Source organism: the organism of the source record quoted next, unplaced genomic scaffold, assembly GCF_019419815.1.
Source record: "Pyrus x bretschneideri cultivar Hongxiangsu unplaced genomic scaffold, Pyrus_bretschneideri_v1 Contig72, whole genome shotgun sequence".
NCBI lineage: Eukaryota > Viridiplantae > Streptophyta > Magnoliopsida > Rosales > Rosaceae > Pyrus > Pyrus x bretschneideri.
Window position 1 is genome coordinate 844,419 of NW_025999812.1, and position 20,846 is coordinate 865,264.

Here is a 20,846-nt window from a genome sequence, read left to right on the forward strand (position 1 = left end):
GAGCATTCCCATGATGGGTGACCCACTAGGAAGTTCTTGTGTGAGTTCCCAGAAACAAAACCATGAGGGCATGGTCGGGGCCCAAAGTGGACAATATCGTGCTATGGTGGGGGTCGAGCCTGGGATGTGACACTTCCTCTCTCCTTCTATTTCGAAAACAAAAATAAAAAAAAATATGTACACACTTTGTGTGTGCCCATATGCTAGCATAATATTAATTAATCAGTATGCAAATGCAAACATATAGCCATTTATAATAATAATAATAATAAATATGGTGAATTAATTAGGAACTAAGCAAAACATGGCAAATTAATCATTAGACCGGTGCTGATATCCTTACACTCTTTAACTTTTCTCTACCAACTTCTCAATTCCTACAGGTTCTTCAAACTCATACCAACTGGATTCGACTATCGACTCCATTCTTTTCCAACCAGCATTGACATTGATTTCAGTAACGTTCTATTTCGATAATGTTTTCATACTCCCTCATCTTAGGCTCTATTTAAGACAGACGGAGTAGTAGAAAATGGCTGAGGTTGCAAGCTGTTTCTGTAGAGTAGCACCATTTATGATTCTCTATATCTTACACCAATTATTTGTTGCTGAGAGCACATTAATTCTCAATGTCCTGAGCTTTGGAGATAAGCCTAATGGAGTAACTGATTCCACCCAAGTTTTTATGGATGCATGGAGTGCAGCTTATGCCTCTTCAGATTTCAGTACGATTAGGGTATCCAAAGGGAGGTATTTGCTTCCGACTGCCATGGTTTTTAAAGGTGATAACTACAAAAGCCCAGGTATTACTCTTCAGATTAATGGAACACTTGTCGCTTCGTCTGACTACCGAATTCTTGACCAAGCTGACAATTGGCTAAGCTTCAAAACAGTTACCGGAGTCTCCATTATTGGAGGTGCACCTGACACCAAAGGCACCTCCTTGTGGGCATGTAAGTTAGCGGGAAGCACTGATTGCCCCAGCGAAGCAATGGTTAGTAATTTCCTTTTTATTGTCAAGATTTTCAAGAAGTATATCATGTAGTATATGTAACTGGATTATTATTTCCAGACGCAGAGTTTGAGTTTTACAAACTCCAAAAACATTAGAATCCACGGACTAATGTTGTTGAACAGCCAAATGTTCCACATTGTTATAAACGGGTGCCAAGATGATAACATTCAAGGGGTCAAAATCACTGCCGCCGGCAATAGCCCCAACACTGATGGCATCCATGTTCAATTGTCAAGAAATGTTACAATCTTCGACACCTCTATCAAAACGGGAGATGACTGCGTCAATTGGCCCCGGCACCAAAGACTTGTGGATCCAGCACATATCCTGTGGACCAAGTCACAACATTAGGTCAAATTTTATAGTGGTTGCATCGCCATGCTTATCTATTCATAAGTTTATGTTCATTTATAGTATAACACATGGACTAGTTATACATGTGGCTGCATTCATTTACCACCAATAATTTCTCCTAAATAGTTAGTAGTTGTTTTGGGCAATGTTCTAAAAATTCCTGCCTAGGTGCTATGCGGCTGGCTATCGCCCCAATTAATCCCCGAGCGTTTGAAAATTAAGAAAGTACGCCTAGACCCGCTTAGGCATCCGCCTAGCCCGCCTAAGCCTACCTAGGCACCCACCTAGGTTGTGACTCTCACTTCAACAGAAAAATCGATCGATAACTTTCATTTTGCATTTTTATTTTTCAATAAAATGTAAGACTTGTTAAATACTTGGATGAACACTCATTGTAAGCTTGTTCCCCATGTTTTCAAAAGGTTTTAATACTTTATAATTAATATGTCGTATTATTTTGCAATTTATGTATTATAATATAATTGTGTGTGTTTTTTAAGTATAAATGGGCAATATATAATAAATTTACATAAATCCGCCTAGTCCGCCTAGGCGCTAGGCCTTAGCGCCCCCTCCGCCCGGCTAGTGCCTAGCGTCTCTTAGAACCTTGGTTTTGGGTTATGCTTACAAGGGTGTGGTAATTACATCATAGGGAGTTTGGGCAAAGATTTGGAAAAGGAAGGAGTTCAAAACGTGACGGTGAAGGATGCAATTTTCAAGGGTGGCCAAAATGGTTTGAGGATCAAGTCTTGGGCGAGGCCGAGCCATGGGTTTGTTCAAGGTGTCCAATTCTTTGACGTCGTCATGCTCAATGTCCAAAATCCCATTATCATAGACCAAAATTACTGCCCACACAACCTCAACTACCCTGGTCAAGTATAAGCTTAATTCAATATATACATGCGGATGATATGTACATCCTTAGTTCCTCTCTACTTACTGTCTCATTAAAAAATTTCATCTGTCGTGCTTCAATATATAGGTATCGGGTGTGAAAGTCAATGATGTATTGTTCCGAAGCATTCAAGGAACATCGGGAACAAAAATCGCAATAAACCTTGATTGCAATGCAGCAAATCCTTGCAGCGGGATAACGCTCGAGAACGTGAGCATGATCTGCAAGAAGCAAGTGGCTCAGTCATATTGTAGTAATGCAATTGGAAAGACTTCTGGCCTTGTACACTCAACTAGTTGTTTATGATGGCCTTCAACAAAAATCTAGTCATCAAAAAACATCTACAGATGATGACCTACACATAGAGACACATAATGTTATGCAAATAAACATCATTCATTTATTCATTACTAATTAAGTTGACAAGAACTCCATTAATTCTATGTTTCTCATACAAATTCATTATATTGGAAATCATCACCATTAATTCTCCGTAGCCTTTTAACATGCATTGGAAAGATTTTTTAATTTTTTTTAGTGGAAATGGTATATGTTGATGGAAAAGGATCCTCGCCGGATCCTTTTCCTGGGGATCCTAGGGATCCCGTGATCATGACCGTTCATCATATATCTTGTCAGTTTTCATTAGGTATTATATTTATATTTAATTTTAAAATTTAAATTTTGAAATGATTTCTGACCATGCGATGACGAATGATCATAATCATGGGATCCCTAGGAAAAGGATCCGGTGATGGAAAAGGATCCTCGCCGGATCCTTTTCCTGGGGATCCTAGGGATCCCGTGATCGTGACCGTTTATCGTACATCGTGTGGTCAGTTTTCGTTAGGTATTATATTTATATTTAATTTTAAAATTTAAATTTTAAAATGATTTCTGACCACGCGATGTATGATGAATGGTCACAATCATGGGATCCCTAAGAAAAGGATCCGGCGAGGATACTTTTCCTATATTGATGAAAAAACTTCAATTACAAAATGAGTCTTGGAAGATGACATTCCATATAACATTAAAGGCTTAAAGGCTTCTCGAACCAAAGTATAAAAGTGTCAACTAAAAGGCCAAACTTAGCCAAGTGGTGAGCGACACCATTACAAGGCCCTTTTTTTCTTTTTGGTGAAAACCATTACAAAGCCTACATATATGATTGCATAATAGGTCTATTGGTGGAAACACTCCTGCTATTTAAATCCCTATATCTAGGGCATTAAATTTTGATCAGCAGTTGATCCAAAGCAATCCACGGTGGGGGATGTTTGAGGAAGCCATTGAAGGAATTTGAAGTTGGAGGGTTATAGGGTATTTCTTTTCTGGAAAAACTTGGGACTAAAAGCTTTTGAAATCTTAGGGCTCAAGATTGCTCAGAATGGATGGTAAAAAAGAAGTCTTAGTTTGTTCCCTTTTTTAAGTATACACAATTTAAAATTGATTCATTGGTGTTCGTGAGTTAGTGGAAGAGTTTTGTTAACACTCAAGTAGCGCTTAAAACTTTAAAGAACCGCGAATACAAAACGTTTAAACATAATTATAGAAGTATCAACTAAAAGACCAAACTTAGCCAAGTGATGAGCGACACCATTACAAGGCCCTTTTTTTCTTTTTGTTGAAAACCGTTACAAAGCCTAGAGATATGATTGCATAATAGGTCTATCGATGGAAACACTCTTGCTGTTTAAATCCCTACATCTGGGGCATTAAATTTTGATTTGAATCGGTAGACGATCCAATGTAATCCACGGTGGGGGATGTTTGAAGAAGCCATTGAAGGAATTTGAAGTTGGACGGTTAAAAAGTTTTTTTTTTTCTAGGTAAACTGGGGACTGAAAGCTTTTGGTAATCTTAGGGCTCAAGATAGCTCAGAGTGAATGGTAAAAGTGAAGTCTTAGTTTGTTCCTTTTTAAGTATTGACAATTTAAAATTGATCCATTGGTATTTGTGAGTAAGTAGAAGAGTTTTATTAACACTCAAGTAGCACTAAAACTTTAAAGAATCGAATACAGAACGTTTAAACATAATTAAAGCCAAAATTAACGACTTAATTATGTTTAAAGGGGCAAATATTTAGATTGAAAATAAGTAGTTGGGCCTAATCAAGGCCCAACCCTACCTATTCCTATTTAATGCCCAATGGAGCTGTTTAATTTCAGAGTCCCATAAGGCTAGCACGCGAGCCCAGGTGCAGTTTGAAGAGAGCACGACACATGGAAATAGTCAATAAGTACGTCTCACTGAAGTGGCACTCCAGTTGAGTTCAAGAGAATTTAGTTGCTTTATAGTGGCAGTGTAGGAGTTTCAAAGGTTTGAAGAGTCAAAGACTTTGGAATATCACCTCCATTTTTGGCATATAAATGCAGTCGTTATCGTTGGCTTAAGCCATATGTCACCTCAAAGATGGATGGGAAAAGTAAACAGTGTATTTTTTTTAGTTATAGTCTTCAGCATAAGGGTTACAGATGCTTAAACTCTCAATCCAACATGATACATATCAAGACATGTTCTCTTTGATGAGGAACACTTTCCTTGTCATACTTCTCAACCACTCACTATCACTCCCTCTCACAGCTCTACAACAGAGATACCTTCTCGTTTTAAATTTATACTTCATGGTAATCCTAAACCTCAACCATCTCTATCCTCTGCTTCACTACCACATTCATCAACATCTACCCATCAACCATTTTATTCACCTACCTCTGCCCAACCTTTACTCAGTCAACAATCAACTCTTATCACCTTCACCACAACTCATTCCTCAGAGACCAATCACCACAAATTCTCATCATATGATTACAAGATCCAAAGCTGGCGTCTTCAAGCCCAAAGCTTTATCTGCCATAAAGTATCCAATTGATCCTCAAATTTTTGTGCCTACTACTTATATGCAAACTTCCAAGCATGACCGTTGGAACAAGGCTATGCTTGAAGAATTACAAGCAAAAAAATCAATAGGAACTTGGACTGTTGTACCCCCTTCTCCTCATCAAAATTTGGTTGGCTACAAATGCTTCTTTAGAATCAAAAGAAATCCCGATGACACCAATGATAGATACAAGGCCAGACTTGTGACCAAAGGTTTTCACCAATAAGATGGAATTGATTTCAATGAGACTTATAGTCCTGTTGCAAAACCTGTCATAATCAGGATCTTATTAACACTTGCAGTACAATATGATTGGTTTCTAAATTAGCTTGACATTAATAATGCCTTTCTTCGTGGTAATCTGAAAGAAGAAGTCTTTATATAGCAACCTCCAAAATTTATTGATTCATCTAGGCCATCTTTTGTCTACAAGTTGAATAAGTCTCTTTATGGCTCAAAAGAAGCTCCCAGAGTCTGGTATGACAAGTTGTTTGACACTTTTAAACTTTCAATCAGATTGTTCTTTGGTCCAAATGCTTATTTCTAGGGCTGGGCACGGGCCGGGCCGGGCCCAATTTTGAAGGAACCGGACCGGACCTAGGTTCAAAGAGAACGGGGCGAGCCGGGCCGGGGATTACATTTTCTAATATAAGAACCGGACATTACCCGGCCCGGTTGAAACGGGCCGGTTCGAGCCGGGTCCACAGGTCCTTTTTTTTTTTTTTTTTTGGTTGTTTGAAAAAAAAAAAAAATTTGTACGGATTGCAGATTGCAATCTGCACAAAAACTGCACAGATTGCAATCTGCACAAAACTGCACAGATTGCAAAACTGCACAAATTGCAAACTGCACAAAACTGCACAGATTGCAATCTGCACAAAACTGCACAGAAAACTGCACAGATTGCAAACTGCACAGATTGCACAGATTGCAATCTGCACAAAACTGCACATTAAACTGCACAGATTGCAAACTGCACAGATTGCAAAACTGCACAGATTGAAATCTGCACAAAACTGCATAGAAAACTGCACAGATTCACATCCAATCTAAATACAAAGTCCAACATCCAAGTTCATAGATTAACAATACATCCAAAATAATAATATTACATCTTCCAACATCTAAAAATCAAATCAACATACAAAATATCGTTAATTGAGTACATCTCTTGGTAGTCTAGAATTTAGATTCTAACTCAAGTTACATTTCAGGTTGCATTTAGGACCAAGGTCTTTCACCCAAACATTAATAGCAACGGAAGCATATGTCTTGATATTCTCAAAGAACAATGGAGCCCGGCACTAACCATTTCCAAGGTTTGTGTTTTCTATCCCTCTTATTAATTTATGAACATATTGTAAAAGAAAAACTACAAGAAGAAATGGCATGACTATTTCAGAATTTTCAGTACAAGAAAGGAACTATCTTTGCCCATGTGCCCCACACTGCGAGCGTAATGCATGAATACCTGATTAATGAGATCCTTCTCAGCAAACTTCAGTGAATCAACCTCTTCTTTGGATTGGCAGGCCTTAAATTTCCCTTTCACCACTTCCAAGTTCCAACTACAAAAAGTCTCTATTATAATTTTCCTTGTATCAATTAAACTTTACAAAGCATATAAATAATGTATAACCATGGTGCCACAGCAATGAAATCATACAACTAATAAAATATGGGGAAAAAGAGATACACAATTCTATATTGTTCTCATTTTGTCGCATCTTAGTCATTTAGAACTTCTGCATACTCAGTGAAGAAAACCTTTAATGATAGCTCTAGCGAGAATAATACCATGTACAAGCAAAGCTACATAATTTTATGCTCAGATATAATCCAGTACTCCATTTACTTGACCACGCTATCAATCATTTCAATAGCTAGATCATCATTCACTAACACCAAAATTCCAGTAATCAATCATCATTTTGTTAATACAATCACTGCGTCGGAGAATCACCTCACTACCACACTACTTAACAAAGCTCAAATAACAGTTCTTCTATTCCCTCGTAGCATTTCTTGTTTCGGTTGGTATCATGAACGGGAGTCAGTACGAGGTCGACATATACTCTATAAAGCTAAGCTTTTTTCACCTTCTTTATCTTGTACTAGTACTACCCTTGATTTCCTCTTGTCGAAGAGGATGAACCTGTATGTTTTTAGTTCCTGTAATCTCCCTTAACTATATTATATGCATGTTTAATAAAAGCAGAGAGCACTCATATACTTAACTGCGATAGTTCTACAACTGCTCAGCATATAGCGTCAACCGAGATTTACGAGCCACAAAAATATGAAATGCTAGAAATGCTACATAAGACATGGTGGACGTAGTCCACCAAATTGCCTTAACCATTTCTTTTCAAATTTTGTTTTTCGTTTTCACCTTTTTGTTATTCTCATTTCTCACTGCTACAGAGCTATGGGGAATTTGATTGGCAGGGACAGAAAAAAGGAAAAAGAGCCAGAGAGAGAAGAGCCTGAGAACTATGGATATCAAATACTCGAAACCAATAAACTATGGATATCAAATACTCTTAAATTTTTGCAAATTTAAATACCAAACAACTTAAAATCTACAATCTATAAGCAAATCCATAAAATTCAAAACCAATAAACAAGTTTCTGCAAGTAATCAAATCGTAGCAGTCCATATAATCAATCAAAAAGCTTATGCAATCATAGCCCCAAAAACCCTAAATTCCCAAATCAAAAACCCACGTAATTCCTAAATCAATTGAAAAGCTTATGCAAAAATCCTAAATTCCTAAATCAGAAACCCTAATTCATAAATTACCTAGGAATTTGCAGGATGATGGTAGTGTTCTCGACGGCGAGGTTGGTGTGGACCGTGTCGTGGTGGTCGGAACTCACGATTGGGAGGATTGAAGGAGAGTCAGGAGACGATCCTGCGATGGTGATGGTGGCTACCTGAGGTCCTGATGTAATGTCGACAGTCACTGACTCACTATGAGTCTCAGGGAGTCGAGTCAGTAGGGGTCTGAGACGAGAGAGGAGAGGAGATTTGGGGAGTGGGGTCTGAGACGATCGAGTGAGGTCTGAGACGAGAGAGGAGAGGAGAGGAGATTTAGGTAGTGGGGTGTCGACTGTGGGAGTCTGGCAGGCAGAGTCTGAGACTCTTACTTGAGTGCGATCAGATTAAATCAACGGATCAGATTAAATCTCAAATTTTTGGAAGGTGGAAACGGTTCGGGTCGGGGACCCGTTTCCTCAGCAATTAAGACCCGTCCGGTCCCGCAAATGACATGGACCCGCCCCGCCCCGCCCCGCCCCGTTTCAGAATTTTAAAAACAGGACCCGTCCCGTACCCGCCCCGAATAGCTCGGACCCGCCCCTAACCGCGGGTCCAGGCCCCGTTTGCCCAGCCCTACTTATTTCTATTAAGATTTTATAATACAACTCAGTTCTTTATTTCTTGTTAAGGATTTGGATCCTTTACATTATTTTCTTGGTTTAGAGGTACAAAGATCAACAGAGGGTATCTTCTGTCCCAAAGTAAATATGCATTAAATATTCTTGTTAAGACACATATGGATGATTGTAAACCTTGCGACTCCTCTTGGTACCCAAAGATTGGATCACACTGGCACAATATTGTCTAATCCGAAGGAATACAAATAAATAGTAAAGGCTCTTCAATATCAAACCTGGACTAGATTAGATCTTTCCTTTGTAGTGAATCAAGTATGTTAGGTTCTCTATTGTCCAAGGAATTCCCACATTCAAACTGAAAAGAATCTTGAGATTCTTAAAAAGTTTTGTTGATCAAGGTCTATGGTTCAAGAAAAGCCCTCTGCAACTCACTGCCTTTTCTAATGCAGATTGGGCAAGCTGTGTTTTTGACAGAAAATCTAGCTCATACCGTTGTTGAACTCACATGGATTTGCAAGATTTTCATAGATATTGCCTTCCCTCTTACTCAAATTCCCAAGATTTGGTGTAATAATGTATCTGCAATCTTACTGGCATCTAATCATATGTTTCACGCTCATACGAAACATGTGGAAATCAATTACCACTACATTAAGGAGCATGTTCTTGCCAAATTGCTCAAGGTTCAGTGTATTAGCACTCAACATCAACTCGCAAATATTCATACAAAGCCTTTGTCCAATGCTAGATTTTAGTATACTTGGCTCTCCATCATTCAGCTTGAGGGGTGTAAAAGACAACTCATATTTAGTTGTTTTTAGTTATCTTGTATAGTTATAAGTTTGTTATAACTATTTTTTAACTAATCCTAGTTTAGTGAGTTAATTAGGTTAGATTAGTTGCGAAGCTTTATTTGGCAGGTGTAATCCTATGTCTATCGTTATCAATGAAATGCTCCTATTAGAAAAACTTTATGGGTTGCTATTGCGCTTCTCGTTTTCTTGTGTCATGATGGTTTATAGACACTTCATGAGCTATTAACTGAGTTGTAATTTCTTATTCATTAAGAAAGAAATATACAAGCTTCCTTTTCATGTGAAGGCCTACCTAGCTAAGGCTTTCCAAAGCCACCCTTAAATTGATACAGCCTTCCCAACAGTTGTAGGGAAGTTGTGTGTAAATCAACATCCAACAATTAAGTTGATAGCCTCTAAATAATGGGAAACTAATTTATTATACACGTCATTGTTCTCTGTTTGGATAGCACAATACATCACACCATGTTTATTTTAATAAGTTAATTTTTTTTTTCCTTTATTTAATCTAACGATTAGAAATAAATATGAAGTTTTGAAATCAGTTCCCTGAAAAATTTGTTGTACACTTAGTACTACGGTCTAGTGGTATTCCTCTTCACTTGTAAGAGTGATTTCTTAAGTTTGATTCTCCCCAAAGATGAATTTGAACCACATTATTACTAGCCATTGTGATGTCTACTATAATCTTGGAGTCATTAATTACAATCTAAGGATTGGCGTGCATCGCAAGTAATTACATTGCTAAGAGGATGCAACATCTTCTTCCTAGATATATTCTCCACATTTAATGAGGACTTTACTTTACTATCCTAAAAGATCTTTTCTTCTACTTGTATATATGTACCCTTCTAGGGTCTATCTCTGGTAGCGCAATCTTTGCATACTTATAGGGTAAAGAAGTTTACCATGTTTTCAGTTTGATCTCTGTCTTACTATTTACTGAAAAGCAAAACCAGCTGTTGATGAAGAATCATTAAGTTAGACCTATTGGCTCAAGTGTTGTGCCTAAAGCCCATGCCAACACATCTTGAGGCCCACAAGGGTGCACGAAGCATCGTGGCCATGGGAAAGGTTCCAAACCTCCACCACGGGCTTATGGTCAGCAGCGTAGAAGCCAACCCTAAGGAGAAAATCAGGCCTTAAAGCGCAATACCCTGGCTCCAAAGGCTTCCAACTTCAAGAACTAAGGCAAAGCTTCCACCACCGTAGAAGCAAATATGTGTTATCGATGTGATTCAAAAGATCAATCATCCCAAGTTTACTGAGCTTCCGCTCATTTTGATGCTAAATATCTTTCACGTCGTAAAGCCATAGTGATAAACTTTGTTCAAGTGGACAATCCGAAAGATACCACTTTGGAGATTTCTATTTCCAAGAGGCATCGCACCAATTGAAGAATAGAAATTTTACACATGTGCCGAAGTGAGACCAAGTTCCCCTAGTGGCCGAACCCCCTTGAAATTTTTTTGTTTAAGTTTTTTGAACAATTTTCTATATAATTTTATTATTTGTGTGTTTTAATTTAAATTTTTAGATAACTACCTACTGATATTATTTCTCGAATAATTAATTGAATTAATAGAATTCGAAATTTAAAGTTACATAACTGTTCAAATTTATATTCTAATGTTACATAATAACGATAAAGTTACACAAAATGACATTGCTATTTTTCAAAAAGAAAATCTACGTATAAATTTACGTAGCGGGCGTTATAATGCACTACAAACGTATGATGTTATACTTAAATGTGATCACATTAAACTATTAAGCTTTAATTTAAAGAGTACCATTGCCCTTTTTTCCACTAAAGGGTACAGTACACTAACCCTTCTAACATATTTATCTTCTTCTTTTTTTAATATTAATTACGAGCATATAATTTATTTATTTCATTGGTGAAATGGACAAAGTATTTAATGAGGAAGGCATCTATGCTGTGGAGAATACCCAATAGTTTAATTTTGGGTAAGGGTATAAAATAATTTTTGAGAATAAATATGGTACATTCATTACCAAACTGAACTGTTGTCATCCTTATAAGCTATTCTAATAATCTTATTATTCTTAATCCTAAGGTTTGAATACTGAAACACAAGAAAGACACAAAAATAAAGATCAAAACAGTGAAATTTTTAAGTGTAGCTCAAATAATTAAAGAAAATTGCCATCTATTAGAGCCCATTGGTCTTGTATTTAGTCACCCATCGCTTAAAATCGCTCCTATAAAATGAGATAAACAACAGAGAAATGCAGAGTTGAAGAAGAAGAAAATAATTCTAAGACTAACTGTTTTGGGTTTTGAATAAGGCACAACAACAGAATTTGGGGATAATCCCTTGGTCTTCTTCAGGGTTACTCCACTGAGGAATGAGTGGCCATGAAGGAAATTAAGTACATTTCACTTGGTATGAGTAGATTTATTAACAAGTCAACGGCTAAATTACTATTAAAGCTATATACTTTTTTCATTAAATTATTAGAGTGATGTATTATTATAAGATAATATTAAGAAGACTAAAATTTCAAATTAAATTTACAAACTAAATGATGCATCGCTAATATTAAATAAGTACGTTAATCAACTTAAATAATAATTCAATCATTAATAACCACATCATTTATTTTACAAAATTTAATTTAAAAATTTGTCTTCAGTGATACTCAATTACGAATGATACGGAAAATGAATGATTAAGATTAAAAATAGAAAATTAAATAGTTATGAAAATCAAAATGGCTAAAACACACACAACATTAAATATTGCGTAGCATTGAAGCCGAATTTTTACAAAATTAATCTAATATAACGTATATCTACAGTAACTGATTAGCAGCCGCGATGTACAAATATAGTAATTAATTTGTGGAGAGAGTGAGCATGCAATAAACCATTAGGCAGACCATTAGGAAGTAAGTAAAACGCAAAAGCGTAGCTTAGCAACCAAATTATTGGGCTTAATTATTTCCGGCGCAGCTTTCTTGAAAAATGCTTTCCATCTAAGGCTGCAGATTCGTTCTCTCCTTTTACGTGTTTCATTTATGTTTCGTTTACTAATATTTTAACACGTATCTTTTAACTTAATTGAAAGATAACTCCGTTAAGTTTTTATTAGACATTTAAAAATTAAAAACAATATCCAACACAGGAGGATCCTTCTGCGGATTTTTAAGTTCCTTCAGATCAAAATCCATAGATCAACACCCACAGATCAAAATCCCTAACCAAAACCCATGCGACACAACGAAAACGACGATAGGCCGAGTTACTGAGAGTGAAAACGAAGATCCGCTTGGATGCCATTTGTGAAACTCATAGTTTTCTTCTCAAACTCTGATAGGCCGAGTTAATGAGAGTGAAAACGAAGACGGCGACAATTCGAATTCGGTTGAAGCGGAAACGTGATTTTTGATGGGGGAGGTGGGTTGATTGAGAGTGCAGAAGGTGTTTGATAATATGACTGAGAGAGACTTGGTCTTGGAATTCTATGATCTGGTGTTACACTCAAAAGGGTCTTCACCCTGAGTCATTGAAGATGTATAATGTGATGGGGAATGAGAATCTGGGTCTTGATGGGTTTACGATTGTTGGGTTGCTTTCGCCTTGTGCTCAATTGGGCGCATTGAATATTAAATAAAAAGTAACTAAAAAACTTGACAGAGTTATTTCTTTGTAAGAGTAAATTATAGCAACCGTCTCTTAACTTTAAATCAATTGGAGCAATGGTCCATCAACTAAAAATCAATTATCATTGGTCTCTCAACTCATCAAAACATGCAACTATGATCCCTCAACTAAAAATCTATTACCATTTATCCCTGAACTTTAATTCAACTGGAGAAACGGTCCCTTAACTTTAACCCAATTTGAGCAATGATCCCTCAAACTTTAATCCAATTTTAGTAATGGTCCTTTCAACATAACTTATTTTGACAAAATTTTAACGACGTTGACGAAAATGATCATAGCTACATGTTTTGATGAGTTGAGGGACCCCAATTGCGGCAATGGTTGTTCCAACATAATTTATTTTGACAAAATTCTAACGAAGTTGACGAAAATGACCGTAGTTACACATTTTGATAAGTTGAGGGACCAATGGTAATGGCTTTTTAGTTGAGAGACCATTGCTCCAATTTGATTAAAGTTGAGAGACCATTGCTACAATTTACTCTCTTTGTAAGTTGCATGACATGTGTCAAAATATTAGTAAACGAGACACAGATGAGACACGTAAAAGGGGACAACAGATCTGTAGCCTCCATGTAAAGGCATCCATTTCTAATTAATATAATAATTAATTTACTTAAAATCTAGACCATCCTGTATCTATATGATTTTATATACAACCAGTGGCGAAGTCAGGAATTGAAGGGGGAGGGGCCAGGTTATAAGAGTGCAATGACTTCCATAATTTATCAATACAAACAAATTACAATTGTTGCCAGCAAGGTTTCATATCATGAAAATGTCGCATAATAGGTTAACAAGGATCATTTTGGAGATAGTATCTACAAATTGCTTCACGATAATTAGATGGATAATCAAGCATTCGACGTCTATGTCCAAGGTCTACAGGAAGATCAGCCAATATTTCATCCAACTCAGTAACCTTACTTCGTTGTGAACTACTCGGAATATTCGAAGGAGGACTTCTTGAAATATTTAAAGGAGAAGGACTACTCGGAATATTTGAAGGAGATGGCTACCAGGAGGATTTACGCATTGTTTCTTATAGTATCGTTCCATTACGTAACTGTACAATGGAAAGAAAAAAAAATTCTTAGACTCTTAATCCTAGAGTAGACTATACTAGTATGCATAATAACTAATCAAACCAACAATTCAATTAATCAATACCAATAAGCATACAAATTATTCAATAAATAAAAATTCAGTTCAACTAATCATATGAATAATTGTATACTTTATGTAATAATTCAATTAATTAATCAATAATCAAGAATTCAAATTTTCTTTTTTACCCTAAAAAATAATTTCATAATTTCATTACAATAATCATAGAATCATATCAATAATCAATAACCAGTAACCATATTAGTGCATTACCCTATGATTCTATACCAATTAAACAAAATTCGTTTTAAATAATTAATTAGGGTTAGGGATTATAAATTTAAGAATTAAAAAAATTTACCTAAAGAGTGCCTTTGAAGGCTCAAGGCTAGAAGTCGGTGGCTACATAAGAGTGGTTGCTGGAGTGGTTAACGGTTGGTGCGGCTAGGACCTAGGAATTTCTATTCTGTTTCCTGCTGGGAATTAGGGGGCAGCATTGCTGCACCTTGTTGAAGTTCTCCAGTGCAAATGTAAGGATAGTCTAGTGGCACAAGAAAGGGTGTCTAACCACAGGAACTGATAAACAACTTAGTAAAACCTTTGACTCTTACATATTAGCATTAGTTAATAACTCCTATGATTTAAAATTGAGGGGTTTAAGTAATTTTGGAAAAGAAATAAAGACAGAAAGAAAAAGGAAAAATTAGAACTATCTAAAAATAAACCTAAGACATGAAATAGGTTAGAAACGTTTTTAGGACATAAATCTAACTTAAAATGAGTTAAGGCCTTCCCCAAAACATTCTTGAATCAATGAGATGATCTTTTAACTTATCCATTTCAAATGCACAACTGAGATATTCACATATCTAGCATGGCATATACTCAGATTGTACGAATCATCACTTTCTTTGCATGTGAGATGCATGGCATGTGCATCAAACTTATATTTGCAGGTGCAACCTAACATGGCATACACTCAGATTTAGCACCTAGAAACTCATTAAGAACAAAGAGGATTATGAACATCACATGAACACTAGAAATTCATCCTAGATTTTCATGGAATTAGCTTACATGATTAGTTCTAAACCTAACCACATGTTGGTAAGGAATGAAAGAAGATATGGCAGTCATCCTTATCATTCTCAATAGAAAGCAAACATAAACAAGGTAGCTAAGCTTGAAAATATGTGCTTTAAACAATTGAGATAGAAAACTGCTTCTACCTTGAAATGAAATTGATAAACGAAAACTGCATCATAACATTAATTCAATCATGTCTAGGGCTTCAAAGCAGCCCTAAGTATCCATAAACTAAATTAAAAACACAATAAAATACATAAAAGAAAAATACATACAAAATTAGGAAAGCTAGAACCTAGAAACTGCTCAAGGCTAAAGACTCCTGCTCTCTCCAGATTCTGTGTTTTTCTGATTTTTTTTCTCCTCTTCTCCCCTCTTGTTGTGTATTTGTCTCCTATTAAAAGGCTTAGGAATTATCTAATATCTGACACCTTACATCCTTAAATTGACTCTCATTTATAGTTCATTACAATCAGCTTTTAGTATAGGAGTAACTAAAAACTAGTTGTTATCAGAATTTGTAACGGATCAGCTCCTCTTTATTCTGTCATAATTTCTTGTCGAAACCTCCAAATCACAAGCTGTAAAGAGCATCAGAAAGAAAACTTCCAGGGCTTTTCAACTATATATGGCCCATTTTCTAATTCATTCTGAGCACTTCAGGGCAAAGCTCGCAAGTTGGTTGTTCTACAAGGGCATTTTCTAGCGGATCTTGGGCCATTTGTGGGCTATGGTCTGGTCTTGGGCGAGTTGGGCTTCAAACTATCCATTCTAGGCTTTTAAGATATTCAAAATAAGTTGATTTCTTCAAGCCCTTACTTTCATCCTGAAACACAATACAAACAACAAAATACCTTGTGATGTATAGAGATTTTAAGTCAAAAACCTAAGTAAAAGAGGGCGTAAAAGTATAACTTTATGCACTCAACACACCTTTGCTCTGATTGGAGATTGAAAAAAAAAGGCTTACAGAGAGAGACTGAAGGGAACGGGCCACGGGGGAGTGGACACGTGGTCCCCCCTTTTATTTTTTTTCCAACATATACGAAACGATGTCGTTTCAGTTTTATTTTTTATTTTTTTAATTTTTTTACGACGACCAAAATGATGTCGTTTAGGCCTGGCTGTTTTTTTTTTCTTTTTTAGAAAAAAAAAAAAAACAACTCAGAACCAATCAGGTTTTTCGGCGAGGGGAGGGGCTGAATCAGCGTTCCAATCGTGTTTTTCGAGTGAGGGGAGGGACGGCCGCCACTCCTCGCCCTCATGTAGCTTCACCACTGTATACAACTATGCACCATAAAGTTTATAAATACCCTACACATTTCAATTATTCTCCATCAATCTCTTAATTCCTACAGCTAGCTTCACCTTCTGGCAAAAATATTCATCTACATTCCGTTGCATTCTGACATCCTAATTGTCTTTGTTTAATCTCTTCTTTATTCTCTCCCGAAAGTTCCATTTCACGTAGAAAAGAAAGAAAAAAAAATATGGACGAGGCTGCAAGTTGTTTTACCAGAGCTAGAGTAGTACGACTCATGATTCTCTTTATCCTACACTAATCATTTCTTGCTGAGAGTACCACATTAGTTATCAATATCCTGAGCTTCGGAGCTAAGCCGAATGAAGTAACTGATTCCACCTAAGCTTTTATGGATGCATGGAGTGCAGCTTGTGCCTCTTCGGATTCCAGTACGATTAGGGTACCAAAAGGGAGGTATTTGCTTCCGACTGCTATGGTTTTTAAAGATGACAGCTGCAAAAGCCCAGGTATTACTCTTCGGATTGATGGAACACTCGTTGCTTCGCCTGACTACGAAATTCTTAGCTAAGCTTTGAAACAGTTACCGGCACTTGACACCAAAGGCACCTCCTTGTGGGCATGCAAGTTAGCGGGATGCATTGATTGCCCCAGTAGAGCAACGGTTAGTAATTTCCATTTTATTGTCAAGATTTTCAAGAAGTATATCATGTAATACAAGTAACTAAATCATTGTTCCCGGACTGTGGATCATAGAGTTTGAGTTTTACAAACTCCAAAAGCATTAGGATCGACAGACTAATGTCGTTGAACAACCAAATGTTCCACATTGTTAAAAGGGTCAAAAACACTGCAGATGGCAATAGCCCCAACACTGATGTCATCCATGTTCAATTGTCAAGAAATGTTGCAATCTTCAACACCTCCATCAAAACGGGAGATGACTACATCTCAATTAGCCCCAACACCAAAGATTTGTGGATTGAGCGCATATATCGTGTGGACTAAGTCACGGCATTAGGTCAGATTTTATAATGGTTGCATTGCATATCGTTGATGCAAATATTCTAACACTCAAATTAAAACCCTATGATTGTAGTATATGAAAGTAGAGATCGTTTTAGGCCGGGGATTAAAAGGGATGCTAATCTACTCAATTTAAACTCTAAATCACTAAACTAGACTCAATAATAGAAAACTAAACTTAGAAACACTCAACTAGACACTAAAAACTCAAAACACACTAAACAGACTCTAAACAGCACAATACTAGCAAATAGACTCAAAACAGGCTCTAAGGAGTTGTTTGGACGAATTTTATACTAGTAAGACTTAAAACACTAAATTGGATAGATTTAAACACGTTTCTAACTAATCTAACACACTTAATTAAAGGGGGGATTGCTTTGGACGAAATTAATGTAAAAACAAGCATATTGTAAACTTAAACAAAGTTGCACGAAATTGGGGTGAATGGATGGGTGATAAGCTAGCCAGAGGGTCCTTCTCCACACATGACACACTTGCATACAAATTGATTTCCAGTTGCTTTTCCAATAAACCATGAACCTTAACACCCTAGATTAATCGTGAATAGCACTAATTAACCCTCAGATTTTCCTTAAGTCATTGAATTGGATGGAATACGCATCTGCAACCAAATTATTCTTCAATAGTTCCCTACATGAACAACATAATAAAGATACAATCAAAGATCATTAAGCTTTGTGAAAATCATAAGCATTGATAAGGCATTCGTAACTATGAACAACATGATACTCCTACCATGAATTTACTTAACACGATTGTAACTAGCAACCTCCACTACTTATGAATATAAGTTCATAACGATTAGGTGAAACTCCCTTATATTCTAGCATCAAATTCATGCATGCAAACTAAGTAAGCCTCCATAATCAACATACAAGAATAAGTTCTTAATCAAACAGTTAAGTAAATTGCATTCACGATTTATGAAATCACAACTGGAAGTAATCAATTCATATTGCAAATATAATCATGGTTTTGAATTCACCTCTAACTAAAACAAATTTAGTTCCTCATGTTTGCAAAATAAAGATAATTAAATTTAAACATTGAAAACAAAGATAGAATACACCTAGAAACGCTCCAACAATCCAACATCTTGAATGGCAAGCACGGCTCCAGGTGGCTCCTCCTTCCTTCCTTGCTACGGCACAATAGGGATTTTCTGAATTTAGGCTCTTGAGGTGTGGTGGATGGTGTGGTGATCTAATGGTAGAGGGTGGTGATTGAATTATAAGGCATAGACATATATTTATAGGCTTAGGTGCGGCACAAAAGTAGCTTAGGAAAAGGATTTTAACACTTCAAATCTATAAGGAAAAGGTCAGCTATATGGCAGAAACCAAAGAGGAAAAGGAGAGAGAGGTGCGGCAAATTCTTAGGGGAAAAGGGTTACTTGTTTGCATGATTTTAGGACTCCTTAAATTAGATGGGAAGTGGTTTAATGTGATAAGGAATCCCCCTTGCAGCTGGAGATAAGGTAAGATAGGATTAGGATAAGATAAGATAAGGTTGGATAAGGTTTGGATAAGATAAGGTAATTTAGATAATGTTCCTTCTTTGTAGCTGATTCCTTATCTTCAATGCTTCCAAATTTGTTTCTCCAGATATTAAGCACATTCCTAGCCTCTCTTGATCTTCAAATTCGTCCATCCACCTTGCTCCATACTTATGCTATCCATTCCAAGCCCAAAACTGCTCTAAAATGCACCAAAATGCACTTTCTTGCCTCTTTTACCATTTAAACCTACAAACAAATGAAAATAGCTTAAATCACTATAATAAATAGAAACTAACTTACTAAATGCAAAGAAACAAGCTAACAAAGTCGTATAAATATGCTCCTCTCAATCGTGTGGACCAAGTCACAGCATTAGGGAGTTTGGGCAAAGACTTGGAAGAGGAAGGAGTTCAAAATGTGATGATGAAGGATGCAATTTTCAAGGGTGGCCAAAACGGTTTGAGGATCAAGTCTTGGGTGAGGCCGAGCCACAGGTTTGTTCAAGGTGTCCAATTCCTTGACGTTGTCATGCTCAATGTCCAAAATCCCATTGTCATAGACCAAAATTACTGCCCACACAACCTCAACTGCCCTGGCCAGGTATAAGCTTGATTCAATATATACATGCAGTTGATATGTACGTCCTTAGTTCCTCTCTATTTACTGTCTCCTTAAACATTTTTGTTTATCATGCTTCAATATATAGGCATCGGGTGTGAAAGTCAGTGATGTATTGTTCCAAAACATTCAAGGAACATCGGCAACAGCAATTGCGATAAACCTTGATTGCCGTGCAGCAAATCCTTGCAGCAGGATAACACTCGAAAATGTGAGCTTGACCTACAAGAAGCAAGTGGCTCAGTCATGTTGTAACAATGCAATTGGAAAGACTTCTGGCCTTGTACACCCAACTAGTTGTTTGTGATGTCATTCAACAAAAATTTAGGCATCAAAAGACATGTGCAGATGATGACCTACTCACAGAGACACATAACAGTTCTGTAAAAAACATCAGTCCTTTATTCATTACTAAATAAGTTAACAAGAACTCCAATAATTCTATGTTGCTGATTCAAATTCATTATATTGGAAATCATCACCATTAATTTTCCTTAGCCTTTTAATATGCATTGGAAAGTTTTTTTTTTATTTTTATTTTAGTAGAAACGGTATATATTGATGAAAAAACTTCAATTACAAAATGAGTCTTGGAAGATGATATTCTATATAACAGTTAAAGGCTCCTCGAACCAAACTATAGAAGTATCAATTGAAAAGACCAAACTTAGCTAAGTGGTGAGCGACACCGTTACAAAGCCATTTTCTTCTTTTTGGTGAAAACCGTTACGAAGCCTAGAGATATGATTGAAGGTTATTTCCTGCACAGCAAGTTGGTGTGTATCTTCCATGATCAAGCTTAATAGCTAAGGTTTTTATTCCTAACCCGGCAAATTTATCACAAGCCCAGTGACACACCTCCCCGAGTTTAGTGCATCCGCATGTGGTTAGTAAATTGACTGCTCTATCTATTCAAAGCATGCATTATCGCCCTGTGTGGAGCACCAACATAGGCATCAAAGGTTCTGAAGAATGATGGGAAGAGTGGCAAAGGTGGGGCCAGTAAGAGTTCAGAAGTCTGCTGTTTAAATCCCTATATTCGGGGATAAAATTTTGATCTAGATCAACAGCTAATCGAAAGTAATCCACGATGGGGGATGTTTGAGGAAGCCATTGAAGGAATTTGAAGTTGGAGGGTTAAAGGGTGTTACGTTTCTAGGAAAACTGGAG

General features: G+C 36.7%; 1 protein-coding gene and 2 pseudogenes across 1 annotated transcript; 2 read left to right on the plus strand and 1 right to left on the minus strand.

The window, feature by feature from the left end:
- The first annotated feature begins 532 nt into the window (after positions 1–532).
- On the plus strand, positions 533–2,570 carry LOC103930458 (annotated as a pseudogene).
- Positions 2,571–6,209: 3,639 nt separating this feature from the next.
- Positions 6,210–9,793, minus strand: LOC125472732. Its single transcript, XM_048574509.1, has 3 exons — positions 9,787–9,793; positions 7,952–8,297; positions 6,210–6,716 (listed from the first exon to the last, which is right to left on the minus strand). The coding sequence occupies exons 1-3, from the start codon at positions 9,791–9,793 to the stop codon at positions 6,542–6,544; spliced, it is 528 nt and encodes a 175-aa protein (XP_048430466.1). The 3' UTR covers positions 6,210–6,541.
- A 6,084-nt stretch (positions 9,794–15,877) lies between these two features.
- LOC103930457 lies at positions 15,878–19,983 on the plus strand (annotated as a pseudogene).
- Positions 19,984–20,846: the final 863 nt, after the last annotated feature.